The sequence below is a fragment of the Fundulus heteroclitus genome, chromosome 4, assembly GCF_011125445.2.
Source record: "Fundulus heteroclitus isolate FHET01 chromosome 4, MU-UCD_Fhet_4.1, whole genome shotgun sequence".
Lineage (NCBI taxonomy): Eukaryota > Metazoa > Chordata > Actinopteri > Cyprinodontiformes > Fundulidae > Fundulus > Fundulus heteroclitus.
This window is the reverse complement of record NC_046364.1, coordinates 699,674-716,112: the sequence shown is the minus strand read 5'-3', so window position 1 is coordinate 716,112 and position 16,439 is coordinate 699,674. Positions and strand designations below refer to the sequence as shown.

The following is a 16,439-nucleotide window of genomic DNA, read 5'->3' as shown; positions in this document are numbered from 1 at the left end:
GCTCGCTTTAAAGCGTTACTTTTGGTTTTCTCCTTTTGCTTTGAGAGGAAAGTTGCTGAAGCCACTTGTTTGCTCTTCACATACTTCACATACTTCTCGTGTCTTTAATGAGATTATGTCTGAGGAGATGATTGAAAGTACGAGCTGCACAGCCGCTGCTCGTTATGTGGGGGTAGGTCTCTTCCACATGTGTTTAGGCAACCTTCATGGTTGCTGCAGGGTCAGCAACAAGTTGACCGTTTCTGGACCAACGGTCGTTGAAGTCTGCTCTGAGTTCATCTGCTCTGTAACGTAGGGTCCTGTGTGTCAATGCACCAAAGTCTCAGCTCGGCTTTTAGCATTTAGCATATCATAGCTGCTACGTTGCTAATAAGCAACATTTGGTGCAATGATATTTCACATCAAACTACAACAGGGCTTCCCTCAGTACACAGCAAACACCAACCTGTGTTATAAAGGCGCAGTCATTTAGTGGAAATGCACCACCTTAACCTGCCCTGCCCCCAGTGGCCAGCCTGGGAACTGCAGCCAGAACAGCCACCAGAACAGATGGAGCAGCTCATTAATTATGCATGATGATGTCACAAATGTATTGATGCATATAAAGGATTATGATGCTTAATAATGTGCACCTAAAATATCACAATATAGCACAGAATAAATTTTTACAACCATAATAGTTGCACTAACCAGAGATATGGAGTCTTCAGTCCTGAGTTTGTCAGCGTTGTCAGTTGTGAGGGATGCATGGCGGGGTTCTCCATGTTCCTGTGATGGAGGAATAACAGAGATATTTATGTTTTTATGCTATAGTACATTTCCCTGTCATGGCACAGCTCTGTGTAAATTCCCATTTATTCCAATAAGTTCCCATTTTATTTCCATGGAAACTTTCCTACTTTGAAAATTCCCAGGAGAACCCGGAGAACCCAGGAGAACCCAGGAGATGTTCAGACAGACCTGGACGCTCTGCACCTGTGAAGGAAAAGCTTGTTGAAGCGGCTGCAGGAGGCCGTCTGGTCAGTGGAGGTCATTGAACGCATCGTGTTGGGAGGGAGAACGGTTCTGTTCTCCAGCCCAGAAGTTAACCGGCGGAACGTCGTGGTTTGGGCTGCAGAACACGGACAGTCCCATAAGAACCTGAAGATGAGAGGATTTCCACCTGAGACTTTAGTCCTGAACCCAGGAAATGCTGAACCGGTCCCGCAGAACCTGCCAGACTGACTTGGATCCATCTGAACCTGCAGGGGAAGAACTAAAGATCAGAACCTACACAGAACGGGTCGGGTTCCCTCCGGACCAACGCTAACGTCTCCATCCAGGAAAAGGTTTTCCCAGAACATAATCAGTTTCTGTTGGTTACTTTGTTTCTGCCTGGTTCTGATTAGACCCGTAATCTCATCTGGACTCGTTCAGATTTCTGTGTATCGGTAGATTATTTGGGTCGGTACCGACACCTGGAGAGAAGTTCAAAAAATGTAGAAATATTTCAAGTGAGGGAAACTTTGCAGGTCATTTCTCTGGGTTCAGACGTGGTTCTGATGGTTCTGATAGTTCTGGTGATGATGATGGTGGTGATGATGATGATGGTTCAGACATGGTTCTGATGATGGTTCTGATAGTTCTGGTGATGATCATGGTTCTGATGATGATGGTTCTGATGATGGTTCTGATGATGATGGTTCTGGTGATGATGAGGATGGTGATGATGATGACCAGAGACCAGCTCTGCAGCAGGATTATGTCTGCTGTTTCCAGAACCGCTGATGATGTTCTTGGTGTGAATCCGCCGTCCAGCTGGTTCTGGTTCTGTAGGTCCGGGTTTCTTTCCTCCTGGTGAATCTGGTTTCAACCGGATTTGTATTAAAAAGGCAAATAATCTTTCCTGTCATGATTTATTGGAAAAGTGATGATTAAACAGAAAACCTGCAATGAAACGACCTACAACAATTAAACTGTGATGACTTTGTTAAAAAAAACGTGTTATTTATTTTATTATTATTATTATTATTATTATTGTTGTTGTTGTTGAAGTAGAATTTCATAGTGATGGAAAGGAGCAGAGATTATTCTACATCATGCTGAGCCAGCACTCTGTAGCAGCAGCTCTGGCTGCAGACTGAAGGTCTGACCTGAAGCTCAGATGGTCTCCTGGGATCAGAGGACCTTCTTCTCCAGGTCCGCTGTGTCTCCAACACGACTTGTTGCTAACAGAACTTTCTCCCTGACCCGTCTGCTGGGTTCCTGGGTCTCCATGATGCTGGTTCCCTGAGGAACGTCTGAGGCCAGAACCAGAACATCTGCAGTGAGACTTGGACTCATTTATCTCTGAGAGCTGAACTGGATTTTATTCTGGAAATCAAAGCAGCTAAAAACTAACGAACTCTTAGAAAGTTTCTGTCTGCAGGAAATGTTAAAAACCTTAAATCATCGTCCTTCTACTTATTTTTTTCTCTTTTTTTCTTTTAGGGTTAAATCTTGAATCATCGTCCTCCTACTTCTTTATTATTTTTATTTTTTTTTATTTTAGGTTTAAATCTTGAATCATCGTCCTTCTATTTCATCGTTTTGCTCCATTTTCTCTTTTTGTTTTTGAGACTCGATGTGCAACCCACTGGTGGGGTGTGAATACTTCTGCATCGTGTAATTTTAAGCTGATCAGAACCTGATTGGTAGAAGTAAGGAGAAGGTTCTGCTCAGGTACCAGAGGAGCTCTGCGGACCGGGCCCAGGCGGGTCCAGATGTTTGCTGCAGCTGCATGAGATGAAATCAGGTAAGCAGCTTCCTAATCAGAGTCACGTCCTCCCAGCAGAACCTCAGAGCGCTGACTAACAGGTCCAGCTCTCAGGAACTCTGTGCATGTGTTGAAGTTCTGCTGGACCGGACCTGCAGGGTTCTGGAGCCGGGGTCCGTATCAGATTCAGATACCTGCAGGGATCAGGAACGACATTTTGGACCGTTACCGGTTCCTCTGAACAATCAACCAGGAGTCAGCTGATTGGGTTTGGGAAACTGTGGCAGTGAGTTGGTTCGGATCAGAACCAGCGTGGTAGGCCTGGTTAGGTCACGGTGAGTCTGAAGAAGCGTTCATAGGTGAGTTCACCTGAAGTTCTGATCCAGAACCTTTGCTCCGGTCCGGCTGTGATTGTCCAGCAGGGGGAGCTGAAGAGCCTCTGGTGCCTCCTGCATAAATATGTTGGAGCCGATGGTCAGAGCAGAACCACCAACCTTTCCTAAAGTCTCCAACAGGTTCTGGAACGTCTCGGGTTTCCAGAATGGAGGAGTTCTGGTTCTGGAACTGCTGTTTAATGATCTCTCAGGTCCACACGGCTCATTCCTGACAGCAACTCTGAGACCTTCAGGTCCAGATTATTACAACCAAACGGGGATCAAGTTCAGTGATTTAACTGGTTCTGATCCATATTCCTGGTGTTTGTCAGAACTTTGGCAGCGGCCTCCCCAGAGACGGCCTGTTGCTGAAAATAAGGTCATGCTGCAGTGGTTCTGGTTCTGGAAGCCCTTCTAGAGATTCTAGGGAGGTTCTGTGCTCAGCTGGACTTATTAAACGGACTGCTCTGGGTTTGGGTTCTGTAGGTCCGGATCAGTTGTGCTGCGGCGCTGCAGAGGAGGAGCAGTTCTGGTTTTATCACCTGAGATTAAATTCCTGAGCAGGTTAATGTTTAGCCTCCGTCTGAACCGGGTCAGAGATTCTGTGGAGCAGAATCTCTGACGCATCCGGCTGGTTTTATGGATCGGATCAACAACAACAGAAGGTTCTGGTTGTTAAGGTGGAGCCGCTGCAGCAGGATGAAAGGTGGATTAAAATCACTGATGCTCAGCGTCTGATTGGTCGGCCCGGGGCTCACCTGCTGACACCTGGGCCTGCACCGTTTCTCCAGAACCGTCTGAGTCCAGAATGAAATCTGAAAGGAGAAATCCTGGATCTTTATGCTTCTGCAGAACCTTCCAGAAAGCGTCTGGCTTATATGTGGCCTCAGGTTTGGACCTCATGGCGCCGCGGGCCGGTCCTGACCCCCCCCCCCCCCCCCCTCATTAGGACTCTGAGTGGGGCTCAGTGGACCAGAAACGTTGCCCTGTTGTTCTGTGGGTCATTATCTGCAACCCGCTTTGTTTACGGTCCAGTTCAGAGCCGCTCAAGTTCTGAGCTTCTGTCAGCCAATCAGAACCAAGCGTCAGAACCACAGGCTTTGATTGAAGCTGACGGCGCTCATCGGGTCTGTTCTGACCAGCAGAGAGAGAGGGGGGGTGGGTCAGAACCTGCTGGACTCTGACTGCAGAGAAAAGTTCTGATGGTCTAGAGAAGCGGCTCTGAAAAGCTTGGACGGGTCGGTTCTGACCCGTTCCTAGTGCTGGTGAGCAGCGGCGGCCCGGTTTATCCCGCTGCAGCAGATGGTCGTGGGTCGGGAGGGGGAGAGGTGACGCTTTAATCCGTCTCATTCAGAGGAAACGGTTCTGCTGCAGCTCGGATCAGAACCGCACACACCGACGGATTATCTGGACGTTTTGGACCACCAGTCGGATCAGCGGCTGTTTTTACTCCAGAGGCTGCAGCTGCAGGACGCTTCAGAACATCGAAGGTCCAGAACCATCATCTGGGTCATCTCTGAACCAAATCTAACTGGAGCGTGAAGTCGGATCGGACCTCTTCCCGTCTCCCTGCACAGCAGAACCGAGGCTCTTCAGTGAGTCCGGACTTTGTCACAGAGCTGGAGGCTTCTGGGTCCGGCGAGGTTCTGAAACCGGCTCGGTGTGCATCAGCCGCAGGGATCCGATGTGACGGAGGAGGGTCGGGTTACTGAAAACCGAAGCTGCAGGTTCCGGTTACCTGTGGACACCTGAGAAGTTCTGTGGACGTGACTTCCACACAGGGACAAGGTCCAGAACTTATCAGTTCTGTGGAACTGGGTCAGGTGTGAGGAGGCGGGTCCGGGGCAGAGGAGACTCAGGTGAGCTGTGGAACGCTACGGCGTCAGAAGAGGATTAGATCCAGAGGACGCAGGATCCAAACAGAGCCGGGTCCAAACAGAGCCGGGTCCAAACAGAACCGGGTCCAAACAGAACCTCCTCAGCTCTCCACAGAGAGCCCCGATGGAGGCTGGCCTCCACCCGGAGCCGCTCCCACTCTGAGCTGCACCTGCGGACGAGGACATGTACGTCCTGTGCACCCTGGCCGTCCTGACGCTCCACAGCTTGCTCAGGAAGCGGATCAGCGCCGAGCCGGACAGAACCTCTGAGGCTGCAGGACGGGAGGAACATCTGGGGGAACATCTGGAGGAACATCTGGAGGATGGCGGCGCCTCGGAGGGCCGAGGAAGGAGAGGTGGTGGTGTGAAGGCTGAAGGGAGGCGAGGTGGTACCGGCAGGGGACGGGTCCAGGTGAGGACGGGGAAAACGGGTCAGCTAGGATGATCACCGGGGCAGACGATAGGTTCTGGTTCTGGATTCAGAACCTGTCTCGGTTCTGAATGTTTACGCTGAACCTGCAGCATCCTCCACAGAACGCGGGTCGATCCGGTCGTATTTGTAATCTGTTAAGAACCTGAGAGCAGCTGTGCTGAACAGAACTGTGCTGGTTCTGTTCTGAGCTCATGAGGACTAATCTGTTTATTAGTGGTTCTGTCCAGTTTGTTGTCACACTGAGCAGTTTGGGTTCATAGTTCCTGATCCGGTGGATGGGTTTGGGTTCTGGTTTTAGTCACAGCGTTGTTTCTGTAAAACGACCACAGCAGGAAGTGCTGAACGAGGCTAATGTGATAAAACCAGAGAAGAAGAATATCTGAATATGGCGCAGAAACGAAAGATTAAACCAGTTAAAACAAACGTCTCACTGCTGTTAAAGGAATAAAAACCGGTTTAAAGGTGAACTATTACGCTTCTGGGTTAAACCAAACATCTTTATTACATTTTCTGCATAAATTCTCAGATGAGGAGATTTCACCTTCCCAGTTTCACATATTTAAACTCATTTAAAATGATTGTTTATGTAAATAAGTCTTTATTCACATGAAAATGGCTGCCGGCCGATGCACCAGCCGTACATATTTAATCCTGACACCTAGAAGCAGGACGGATCAGTCCAGTCAAAACTAAATGAATTGATCCAAACATCCCATAATATCCCAGTTCTCCGTCAGTGGTGAGCCGCTCGCGCTCGGCTCTTTTATTCCTTGTTTTTCAAAGGCGGCCGACGCCCAGCCCTCCTTCAACAACACGACCAGCTGCCATAACAACACGCCTCACAGCATGTGTAATAATTCATCAAACGGTACAATCAGGTTCTGTGAACCTAAAACTCTAAAACTGTAACTTTCCCTGGAAATGATGGACGTCTGCCGGGATGACGCTAGGCTATCAGCAGCGTTAGCTTATGCTAACTGATAGCAATGCAAAAAGCACACGAGGAATGATGAAGTTCTTTAATGTCCGTCATCTGCAGAGTTCCAGCGAACAGCAGATCTACTTTTCCAAACTCTCCCTCCCTGGTAAAGTCACTGGCTGCAAGATTAGCATCAAAAATAAAACGCAGCCATACATCACGGACACATGTGGTCTATTGCAGCCAACGGCGTACACCGGGAAACATGCTGCTCCTCAACAAACGAGGTGGGCGGAGCTCCGTTTGGGTTGCTAGGGGAGGGGCCTATGCCGCCGATTGTGATGCAATAATCTGGAGGTTTTGGAAACGGCTCATTTTTAGACGCCAACAAAACCTTTCAGTTATTGCCAAAAGAACGTGCTAAAAGTGAATTTTTAATTTTAAGGAGTTTTAGAAGTAGGCAGTGAAATGGGGGGGGGGGGGGGGGGGGGTAATGCCACTAATGAGGAGCAGCAGCAGAGAGGCTCCGCCCTCCTGGGCCCCTCAGGACCGGTACCAGGGCCCATGAACGAGTTCAGAGAGGGACGGAGAAACTTTGGCTTCTACACAGCCTCTGGTTGGACCAGTTCTTTTTATTTATTTTTTAATTATTTGCTTGTTTTTATTGTTTTTATTAATTGGTTGTAGCGGTTCTGATCCGTGTGGAGCTGTTACCTGGTTACAGGTAATGTTCTTCAGATTCTGGTGTCCCATCAGAGGAAAGCTTCACCCTAATGGATCAGAGTTTTGTCCCTTGCTGTCAGCTGACCTCTGCTTGTCAGGATCGTTACGTAATGACACGCACTTCATCATCATCATCATACGATGAAGATAATCTGTAGCTGAGCTGCAGCTCTCTGGTTGGTGCTGATGATGGAGGAACAGAGACGTAAATCCGTCCCAGCATCTTTTTACGTTAAAGGAGGAATAAAACTAATATTTCCCTGTAGTGGAAACCTGGACTCCTGCAGTTTACCGGCTGCTGGCGGCTGGATGACGACGTTTCCTGTCACAGCAGCACTGCCTCTAAATCCTGGAGGATAAAACCGCTCACAGAGGATGCCTTCAGGGTCAAACTGTAAATAAATCAATCAAGAATATATAATTATACTGCAGAGGCTGAGCTGGTTGTTGGATTCAGATAGTAAAATGCTAGAAAGGGAATAGTTTTATTTATTTATGCTTTATTTAACCTTAAAGCCCACTGTAATGTATTGTTGCCCTGGCAAAGATGACGCAGCTCAGTACGCTGCAGAAACGCCTTACACACATTAGTACTTCATAGTAGTGCTTTATAATAGCACTTAGAAAACAAAAACATGTACCTCTGTGATCTAAATTGTAATATTAACTAAAATGACTACAGCATGGCCTGCAGCGTAATTAAATGAGTGGGAGCCCATCTTTCCATCATGTGATCTGAAAGCCAGAAGCAGCTTTATAGAAATGAGACGTCACTGAGTCAAACCAACCAATCAGAGATGGAGCAGGAAGCTCAATGGGCCAGTGGGGGAGGGGCAGCTCCTCTGAAATATGAATCCATCAGGAGGGGGCGGGGCTTCAGGAGGTGTGATGCTGATCTGCTGTTGCTAGGGAAACAGGGGGCGGAAGCAGTGGGGGGGTCCGTGGTGTTGATCCGGCTGCTGTCTGTCGCCATGAAGCTGCGGCTCTGAGGAAGATGCAGAGATGATGTGGAGGCTGCAGGGAGGTAAGAGCTGGGAGGATGGAGGGTGGAGGATGGAGGGTGGAGGATGGAGGGTGGAGGATGGAGGGATGGAGGGTGGAGGAGAGGCTGCAGGCGTGCGGCTCTGGAACCTGATGCAGCAGCTCGTGTTTCTGCAGCCGAGCTGAATCCTGGCAGGCGGCTGCATGATGTCTCTGTTTTTGTCTGAGTCGGTCTCTGCAGCTCCGAGTCGCCGCTGCTGCAGAGCGGACAGAGGAGCCTTTCAGCTGTTCTAGCAGCAGGTGTGGGCGGAGCCTCTGGCAGGTATTTTTAGCCGTAACGGCTCGTAGTACGGCCTGCAGGTTGGTAGAAGTAGGTCAGACTGAGCGGCTGCTGGGGGGGGGGGGTGATGGGACCATATTGATCAGACTCGTCCACACATCATCATCATCATCATCATCGGATGCTTTAACCAGCTGGGGTGGAAATTAAACATTTTTCCCACCTGCCACAGTGACTGGTGGAAAAATGAATACCTGCCAGTCAATCGTTTTACCAGCTGCTATTTTTCTCTTTGTGTAATTTGCATTGGTTACAAACACCCCCATTAAAATCTGATTTAAACGATTTAGTATTTTAAAGCTTGATAAATGAAAATTTTGGTTTTGTGAATGAGCTGAACCACATAGACTGGATGATAATGATGTTAATAGGTTAATTTATTTTTACATTTACTCCATTTTTTTTTTCTCAGGTTTGTCTTGTAATCTGATATTAAATGTTATCTCTCTATTTTAGCTATATCCACTCATTTAGCATTGGTTTCTGGGGGCTGAGCCATTTCCTACTAATAGAAGACCTAGATACATTGATCTCAGCAGAAATTATATGTCCATGCAGAACATGTATGACATAAAGATTTTATGACTTTCACTCCACATGGTGCAGTCAAAGCGCACGTCCAAAATATGTGGTAATAGTTTTCTTGTTGTCCTCCGCGTTGCCGCACACAGGTTGCTGATTTAGTAAACATTTTTCCTCCTTTTTGTTTTGACCTGACCGTGTTCCCTTTGATTGGCAGAGTCTTTAAATTGTTTATGGTTTTTATTGTTAATTTAATAGGTCAGAATGTGAGGCAAAGCTTTTAATGTCGGTACAAAAGTGGGGAATTTGAGCTGTTATTGCAAATCATGGAGAAGAGAACATAATCAGAGATTGATTCTATCATCTTAATAACAAAACCATAATTTCTTGATTTAATCTGCTTAAAAAACATTTTTGAAGACATTTACAGGTTAGAAACATGTTAATATTAGGATGTAATAAGGTGGCCTTAGGTAGCTGGATTTACAGCAGAGATGAAGACAGAATGGTGGAAACTGAACGTCTTTGTTTATTCAGCACAACCTCTTAAGGGTTTAAGGACTAAAATATTATTTCCTTACAGTAATCTTACAAAAGTCCACCAGCAATCAATACAGACATACACTTTAACATTAATATCTACTTTTTACAATTTAACATGATTAAATAACCTTAACATTTGCATTATATTTTATTTAACAGATGTATTTGTCACCATGTGACTGCAGTATTTATTCAGTGCTTGTGTGTGTGTGTGTGTGTGTGTGTGTGTGTGTGTGTGTGTGTGTCTGTTTTACTGCTGCCTTGGGACACCCTGAAGGTTGCCCACCTTGTGAGGACTCGATGCCTCCTGCTGTGAAACATTTTGTTGGAGTTGTTCAGGGTGATATGAGGATGAGGAGGATGTACAGTGCGTGTGTGAGAAGCTGTGCAGGGAGGCCTGTGTCAGCAGCTGTCAACACGAATAAAGCTTTCATACAGTGTGTGTGTGTGTGTGTGTACTTGTACTTGCAGCTGAGTGAGAACATATTTTTTGTATTTTACCATCAGAGGAAGGACCTTTTTCTTATTTGCTCATCACTTTTTTTCTGGGCTAGGTTTATGATTTAAGGTGTCATGGTGAGGTTTGGGTTTGGTCATATGAAGGGTTGTCAATGAATGGAAGTCAAGGCCAGGTCCTCAGTAAGCATTTAAAACATGGATGTTTGTATGTTTTTCAGTGAAAATGATGTTCTGTTAAATCTTTGTTCCTGACCGATTAATTTGGCTTTGATCCATTTCTCTGTCGGTTTCTCCATTTCTTTCTGACCTGATTTGAAATGGGCCGCTGTGGTTCACTGTGTGACTAACGTGGTTTCTCTCCGCTCTGAGATCTTCTCATCTTTCAGTTTATTTCCGGTTCTGAATGTTTGGAGCTGACAATAACTTGTGTAAAAAAAACAAAAACACTGACTCATATTGGATCAGTGTGAAGGCCATGAAGGCCTGAGTTCATCAGTCTAAAGACCCAAAACGGAACCACAGCCACTAATTTAACCAACAAACCCAAACCAGCACAAAGACTCAGCAGGAGTCCAGTTTAACTCCTTCTCTGTGATTCCCGTCCGTTTCTCCCTGGTAACCTTGACTCTACCTCTACCTGCACACTACCTGTCTCTGTTGCCTTGGTAACCTCAGCCTCACCTGGTACCTGCTCTAGATCTGAACGCTGTTCCTGCTCTCTAGAAGAATGTGGAGCTGAACTCAGGCTGCTTATCTCCAGCGTGGTTCACAGAAAAAGTTGACTTTCATTTTTTACTGAATGGACTGTAATGGATGCTAATTGTGTGCGTGTGTTGGACTGCGCTATAAGAATGAAGTCCTGGTTGTACTCTCACTGAGCAGGAGAAGATCTAAACTACATCTGCTCGATGGACGGGTTTAGTTCAGGTCTCCTGACCTTCTGACGGACCTTCAGGAGATTTTACTGTAGATCTACAGTGAAGTCAAAGTGAGAGTTCCCCTTATGCTCTCCCTCTGAGCTGCGTTCCTCGTCCCGTCCTGCAGCGGTTAACGGACCATCTGCTCCTGGGATTATCAGATTACCTTCATCCTGAGCAGCTGCTCTGCGTTTGGTCGTCCTGCTGCAGGTGGGCTTCCTCACCACAGGTGTAGAGGCTGCAGGACGCTCTGAGACGAGAACGCCACGGTTGGACCTGAAGTGGGTCGCTGGTTCTGAGTGGATGGCTGGACGGCAGCATGTTGGGCTGGGTGGGAACGCTGATCAATCAGAGCTGGCTGGAGCCACGGCGGTCCGGACACGGTGCCGAGAGGAAGACGCGCTGCGGAGCGGTAAGCTTCCAGGCTTTTGGAGTCAGCTGGAGATCTAGACGTCTTCTGGCGCTAACGCATGAGACCAGTCGGTACTTTTGGGTCTCAGCTAGGAGTTTGGACCCAGAGATGAAAGCTAGTCTTATCGGCTGGTTCTGCTGTATGTGGAGGTGTGTTCAGAGTCAGAACTTCTTACTGGAGGGTTTAGCAGCAGAACTCCTACTGGGTTTTTAAACAGCTTCCCCCATCAAGGGAAACTAGTTGGGTCTGCTTGGTTCTGTCAGAGCCGTAGTTTCAGCCCAGAGCATCAGGACCTGATGTTACCACCCTCGTTTTTAGAAAAGTGCTCTCTGACACTTGAAAGGGGAGGTGAGTGGGACAGATGGGTTCTGTATAAAACCCTTCAGCCAGTAAATGAGATTAAAACACCTTCAGAGCTCTAACCCAATCAGAGGTCTGGGCTTCAGTTCTCTGGAAATGAAAGCCTGAGAACAAAGGGAAGTTTAATTAGAAATTAAACTGATGCTCCTGGTCAATTTTTAACGAACAGAAATCCGGCTCTGCTTCTATATTTAGAGTTTGGCGAGATGTCTGCTTTTTGTTGCCATCAATGGTTGCTATGGAGATTCCCTCCTTTTCTGGACCGTGTCAAAAACACGGCGTTGCTTTGGTGACTTCGGTGTAAAAACTATAAATCCTTATAAAATAATAAACTGGGATCATCCGGACCTCCTGGTGTCACATATGGACACGTTTGTGTCTGCAGTGTTTTCTGCAGATCTGACGGGTTAAACAGAACCTTCAGGTCCAGTTTCTACAGAACCATTAAGAGATGAAATGAGAGAGTGGGCGTGTCGCTCTCTCTGGGCTCTGATTGGACAGAAAACAGGAAGTGGTCTAGCAGTGAGACACCCTGGCTGGAAGGAGACAGGTGTGTCTCAACCAGGGGCTGCACCCTTCAAAGGATGATTATGTCACAGCGCTGCGACAAAAGGTGAAGAAGGCCCAACAACGGACTGGACTTTCTGCTAAGCTAATAAACATTTACAGAGGAAAGCGTCTTGTCTGAACGTGACGGTGTGGTATGGGTGGTGAGGTCAGAACCAGGGATTATGGGATGCCGCAGATCCCACCCACCCAGGCGATGCACCGTTTACACGTAAAAACGGCTTCTTCCCCAAAGCTGTGAGGGCCATCGCCCCCTACTGGGAATCAAACCAGCAACCTAGCTCAGTCTGTTACATGTTTATGAAGATGCTGCTGGTTCCACACGTTCTGTCGCTCACATACTAATGTGTTTCCTCACACTTCAGTTCCTCAGGGAATCTCTGGTTGGACATCCCTGCACAGTTCTGTAACAAATATCTAAAGCAGTGAAAAGCTGTGAATAAAGTTGGATAAATCACGCTTTTTGTGACCTAGAAACCTTTAAAAGATTACTTTCAGGCAGGAAGTTTGCTAACTTGAGCTATGCTGGGTGTGTTGACATCGCTTCATTTTAAAAGTGCTCAGACGTGTTCAGACATGTCTGCTGCACCAGCAGCCGAGACAGAGCGCCCGTCTCCCAGCTTCAAACTCCCGCTGGCTTTAAGCGACGAGTTAGAAGCAGAAATAATTCAGATTTCTAATGTCAATGTTTGGTTGAGTCATAATGATTATTGTTTTTATTAGTTTTTCATTGTAACTTTTGTTGTTTTATCGTCATTTAGTGTTCTAAAAGGCGCTTTTTAAATTAAATTATAAGATAAGTATTTGTATAAATACTTTATATTATTAATAAAATTGTGATAAATTAATTTTATGTAGCTGTATATTTCTATAGCAACATAAAATCACTTGCAACAGTTGGCTCATTAATGAATGAGAATAAAAGGAAAAGATTATCAAACAAAAGCTTGTGAGCTATACAATAAAACCATACAATTCAACTTTATTTATAAAGCACTTTAAAAACATCCCCATTGACCAAAGTGCTGTACACCGATTTAACTAATAAAACCTTGCCAGCTCTAGCAAGCAGAATTACAATAAAACTATGACCAATTAATAAAACATCAGAATAATAAGATGGATAAATATCACATTTAGCCTCAAACATTAATCTAACACACCTCTAATATGATTGAAAGTCCTTCAGATTATCTACATTCATTAATGCTCCTCAGACTGAGGTTAATTTCCATCTAGATGTGCAGAAACAGGAAGATTTACAGTTTCCACCTGATTCAGGTTGTTTCCTTCTCCCTTATTAACTGGTTCAGAATTTCAGTTGTTCTCTTGGCTTTCTATGACTTTCCTTCCTATGTTTAATGTTTATTTACCTTTGCAGTGCAAAAAGGGAACTAGAAGTCAAATTCTCTTGAAATGAGTGTATTTGTCATGATTTGAGGAGGTAAATAAGATTATCTGCCAATGAAATGAGTATCTTGACCCCCTAGAATAAGATAGATTATACTGCGCTTGAAATAAGATCCTATTTTAAGTGCAAACATCTTTTTCCATTCATTGGCAGATAATCTTATTTACCTGCTCAAATCAAGGACAAATGTACTAATTTCAAGAAATGTGACTTAATTTTAGTTCTTTTGCAGTGTGTCAGTCCAATTGGCATCAATTATGTGGGTTACTGACACCCGGTGTAAATGTTTTGCTTTAGAAAAACTTTACCTGAGGAAAATTGACATGTTTAGTACTAATCTTACTCTCTGTATTTAAAGGACAACTTTAACATTTTAAATTCCAGGCTTAATGCCATAAATTCACATCAAATCCAATGAATGGTCCTTTTAAAATTCCCGGACTCTTGGAATGGACCAAACATCACATGTGAGGGTGTTGGGCTTCATCCGGCCACCAGGGGGAGCCGCTGCGTTGTCTGTGGAGTCCAGCTTGGTTCTGGACATGAGGACGTTTTGAACCAGATGCTGATTTAGCTGAGTTTTACTTTAACTCTCTGTTTCCTGTCCTCCTCCCACGTCTCCAGCCGGTCCAGCGGTCCAGTGCGGCGCTCAACCCGGCGGTCATGTTTGGAACGAGAAAGACCTGGGACATCGGTCAAGCCCCGTGCCTGCAGGAGCTCTGGAAGAAGGATCTCTCATTGGATGGTGAGTCAGAGGGAGGGGCCTGGAGACACCAGCGTGGCTGCATTTCTTTCTGACAGCAGACGGGACAGGTGAGTCACACCTGAGCAGCCGAATGGAGAAAGCCTGGGACTGTCGGCGGGAGGAACAGGTGAGCTGTAAATGTGGAGTTTCTGTTTGCTGTGAGCGTCAGCTGATCGGTTTACGCTCTCTGGAGAGACATCAGCTGAACAAACACTGGAGCCATTGTTCTGGTCTGAGCTGTTCCCAGCGCTCCGGCTCCAGGTGTGTTTAAAGCTTCCTGAACTAAAGGATTTCTGCCTCCTGCTGCGGGAAGGTTAGCTTCTGTCAAACAACCAGAACCAAACGTGTCTCTGGCTGCGTTTTTAAATCTTCTCACTGATTCCTGTAAAACTTTGTCAGAGGGAAACACTTCCTGCTGCTCAGCTCTGAAGTAACTCCAACAGAATCTGAGTCATATTTAATCTAAGGAGGCTTGGTTCTGTATGAGGAGGAATGTCAGAAAAGATGAGAACTTTCTGCGGTTTAGACCAACACTGGGAGGTTAACCAGCTGGTTAACCAGCTGGTTAACCAGCTGGAACTAGCAGGTTTATTAGTCAGGCTGTCTGCTCAGGTGGAGCCTGCTGTCAGCTACCAACCAGCCTGTCTGGGAATCCTTTATGGAAAACCCAAAAAGCTGAATCTGTCCTTCTAGTCAGCGTGGGCAGCAGTCTTCTTTCAGCCAGCTCTATGGCAGTGCACAGCAACAGGCTGGGGAGGGGCAGCTCTGTTACTCTGCTAGGATTGCATGATATTAGAGAAGCTTGGGATACTAATAATGCTGGTAAATATTGTAATGATGATATCAGGTCTGATCTTCCCCTCCTCCTACCATCCCTCTGTGACGTTTTGCTTTTCCCGAGCGTTCGCTAAAATATTAGCATGAAAATGAACGTTTACAACCCTTGGAACAGATTATGTAAGATCATCTCACTCCAGCCCTCCCTGATATAAATATTACACACTGATACAGTGATGATGATAAATGATGCAGCTCCAAGCAGAATAGATCTAAACTTTATAGATTTTAAAACGTTGGGAAACCTTGATGCCTCCAAGCGACCCGTTGCTGCTGCTGTCATTCAGGTTGAGTTCTTAGAGGTAAACACAGATAGAGATGAACTGAGACTCGTTTCTCCTCCGTAGACCAAGCTGCTGCTCCTTTCTCCTTAATGGTCAATCTGGGTTAACTGGACTAATAATCCTATTAGAGCTGAAACAAAGCTGGAAATGTGTTTTCCAGTTAAAAACCTGATCAGAGCAACCAGAACCAGAACCAATCTGATTCCTTCCTCCTGTTGCTGAAAGATCCATCTTTATTTCTGAGACTTATTAAAACCTAACATTGTTTAATAATGAGCTTGACACGCGTGAAGGCGGCCTGCATTTATCAGAACTCTGTGCGATCCGTGTGTTTTATTAATATTCCAGCAGCAGGGTTGGTCCGCAGCTTGTCAAAGCTTGGTTGGGTAATAATGTTCAGCCTGGTGGACGGACAGCGGGGCTGCAGAACCACAGAAAACATGGATTTACCTCCAGTTCACCTCCATGATCACATGATCTACCACCATGCAGCCTCCTTTCCTGCCTGAAAGCGGGTTTCTCTGCAGTCCACCTGGTTCTGGCCTAGTTCTGCTGAACGTTGGTTTCCAGCTTTGGGGAGTTTTTAGAAAAGCAGCATGTTTATGAAGGTGGGGAACCGAAGGGCTAAATGTTGGAGATAAGGAGATGGAGCTGCATTAATCACAGAATGGTGATCAGAACCAGGTGAGCTGGTTCTGTTCCTCTGTTTAATGGATCTCCAGTCGCTGCAGCAGGTAGAACCTGGTCCTAAATGACTGATTCTCAGTGGCTGCTGGGCTTCAGGACCAGCGGCCACAGAGCAGCCGGGCGAAGCTGCGTCCTCTGACGCGGCGCCATGATGGTCAGCTGGTTGCACAGCGAGGCCTCTGAACGTCTGCAGCAGTAAAGCTGTGAGAAATCTGCTTAAAGCTTTCCCCACACAGCGAGGATTGTTCTCGCTCGGCGGGATTTAGGAGGTCTCGTGCGCTCAGGGAACCTTGTGATGGAGCAGCCTGTGAGCA

The 16,439-nt window shown here is 46.3% G+C and overlaps 1 protein-coding gene across 8 annotated transcripts in view; it reads left to right on the top strand.

Annotated features, from left to right (window-relative positions):
- The window catches only part of kifc3 (kinesin family member C3), a 34,283-nt gene that overhangs the window by 5,481 nt on the left and 12,363 nt on the right, over positions 1-16,439 (top strand). For 2 of the 8 annotated variants that reach the window (XM_036135786.1, XM_036135787.1), the window contains exons 1-2: positions 4,955-5,397; positions 14,197-14,317. In XM_036135786.1, coding sequence (XP_035991679.1) covers positions 5,170-5,397; positions 14,197-14,317 — 349 coding nt within the window. In that variant the 5' untranslated portion in view covers positions 4,955-5,169. Of the gene's footprint in view, positions 1-4,951; positions 5,398-7,973; positions 8,085-11,017; positions 11,235-14,196; positions 14,318-16,439 lie in introns of those variants that run through there. The other 6 variants (XM_036135785.1, XM_036135788.1, XM_036135790.1 and 3 more) reach the window with 6 other exon arrangements.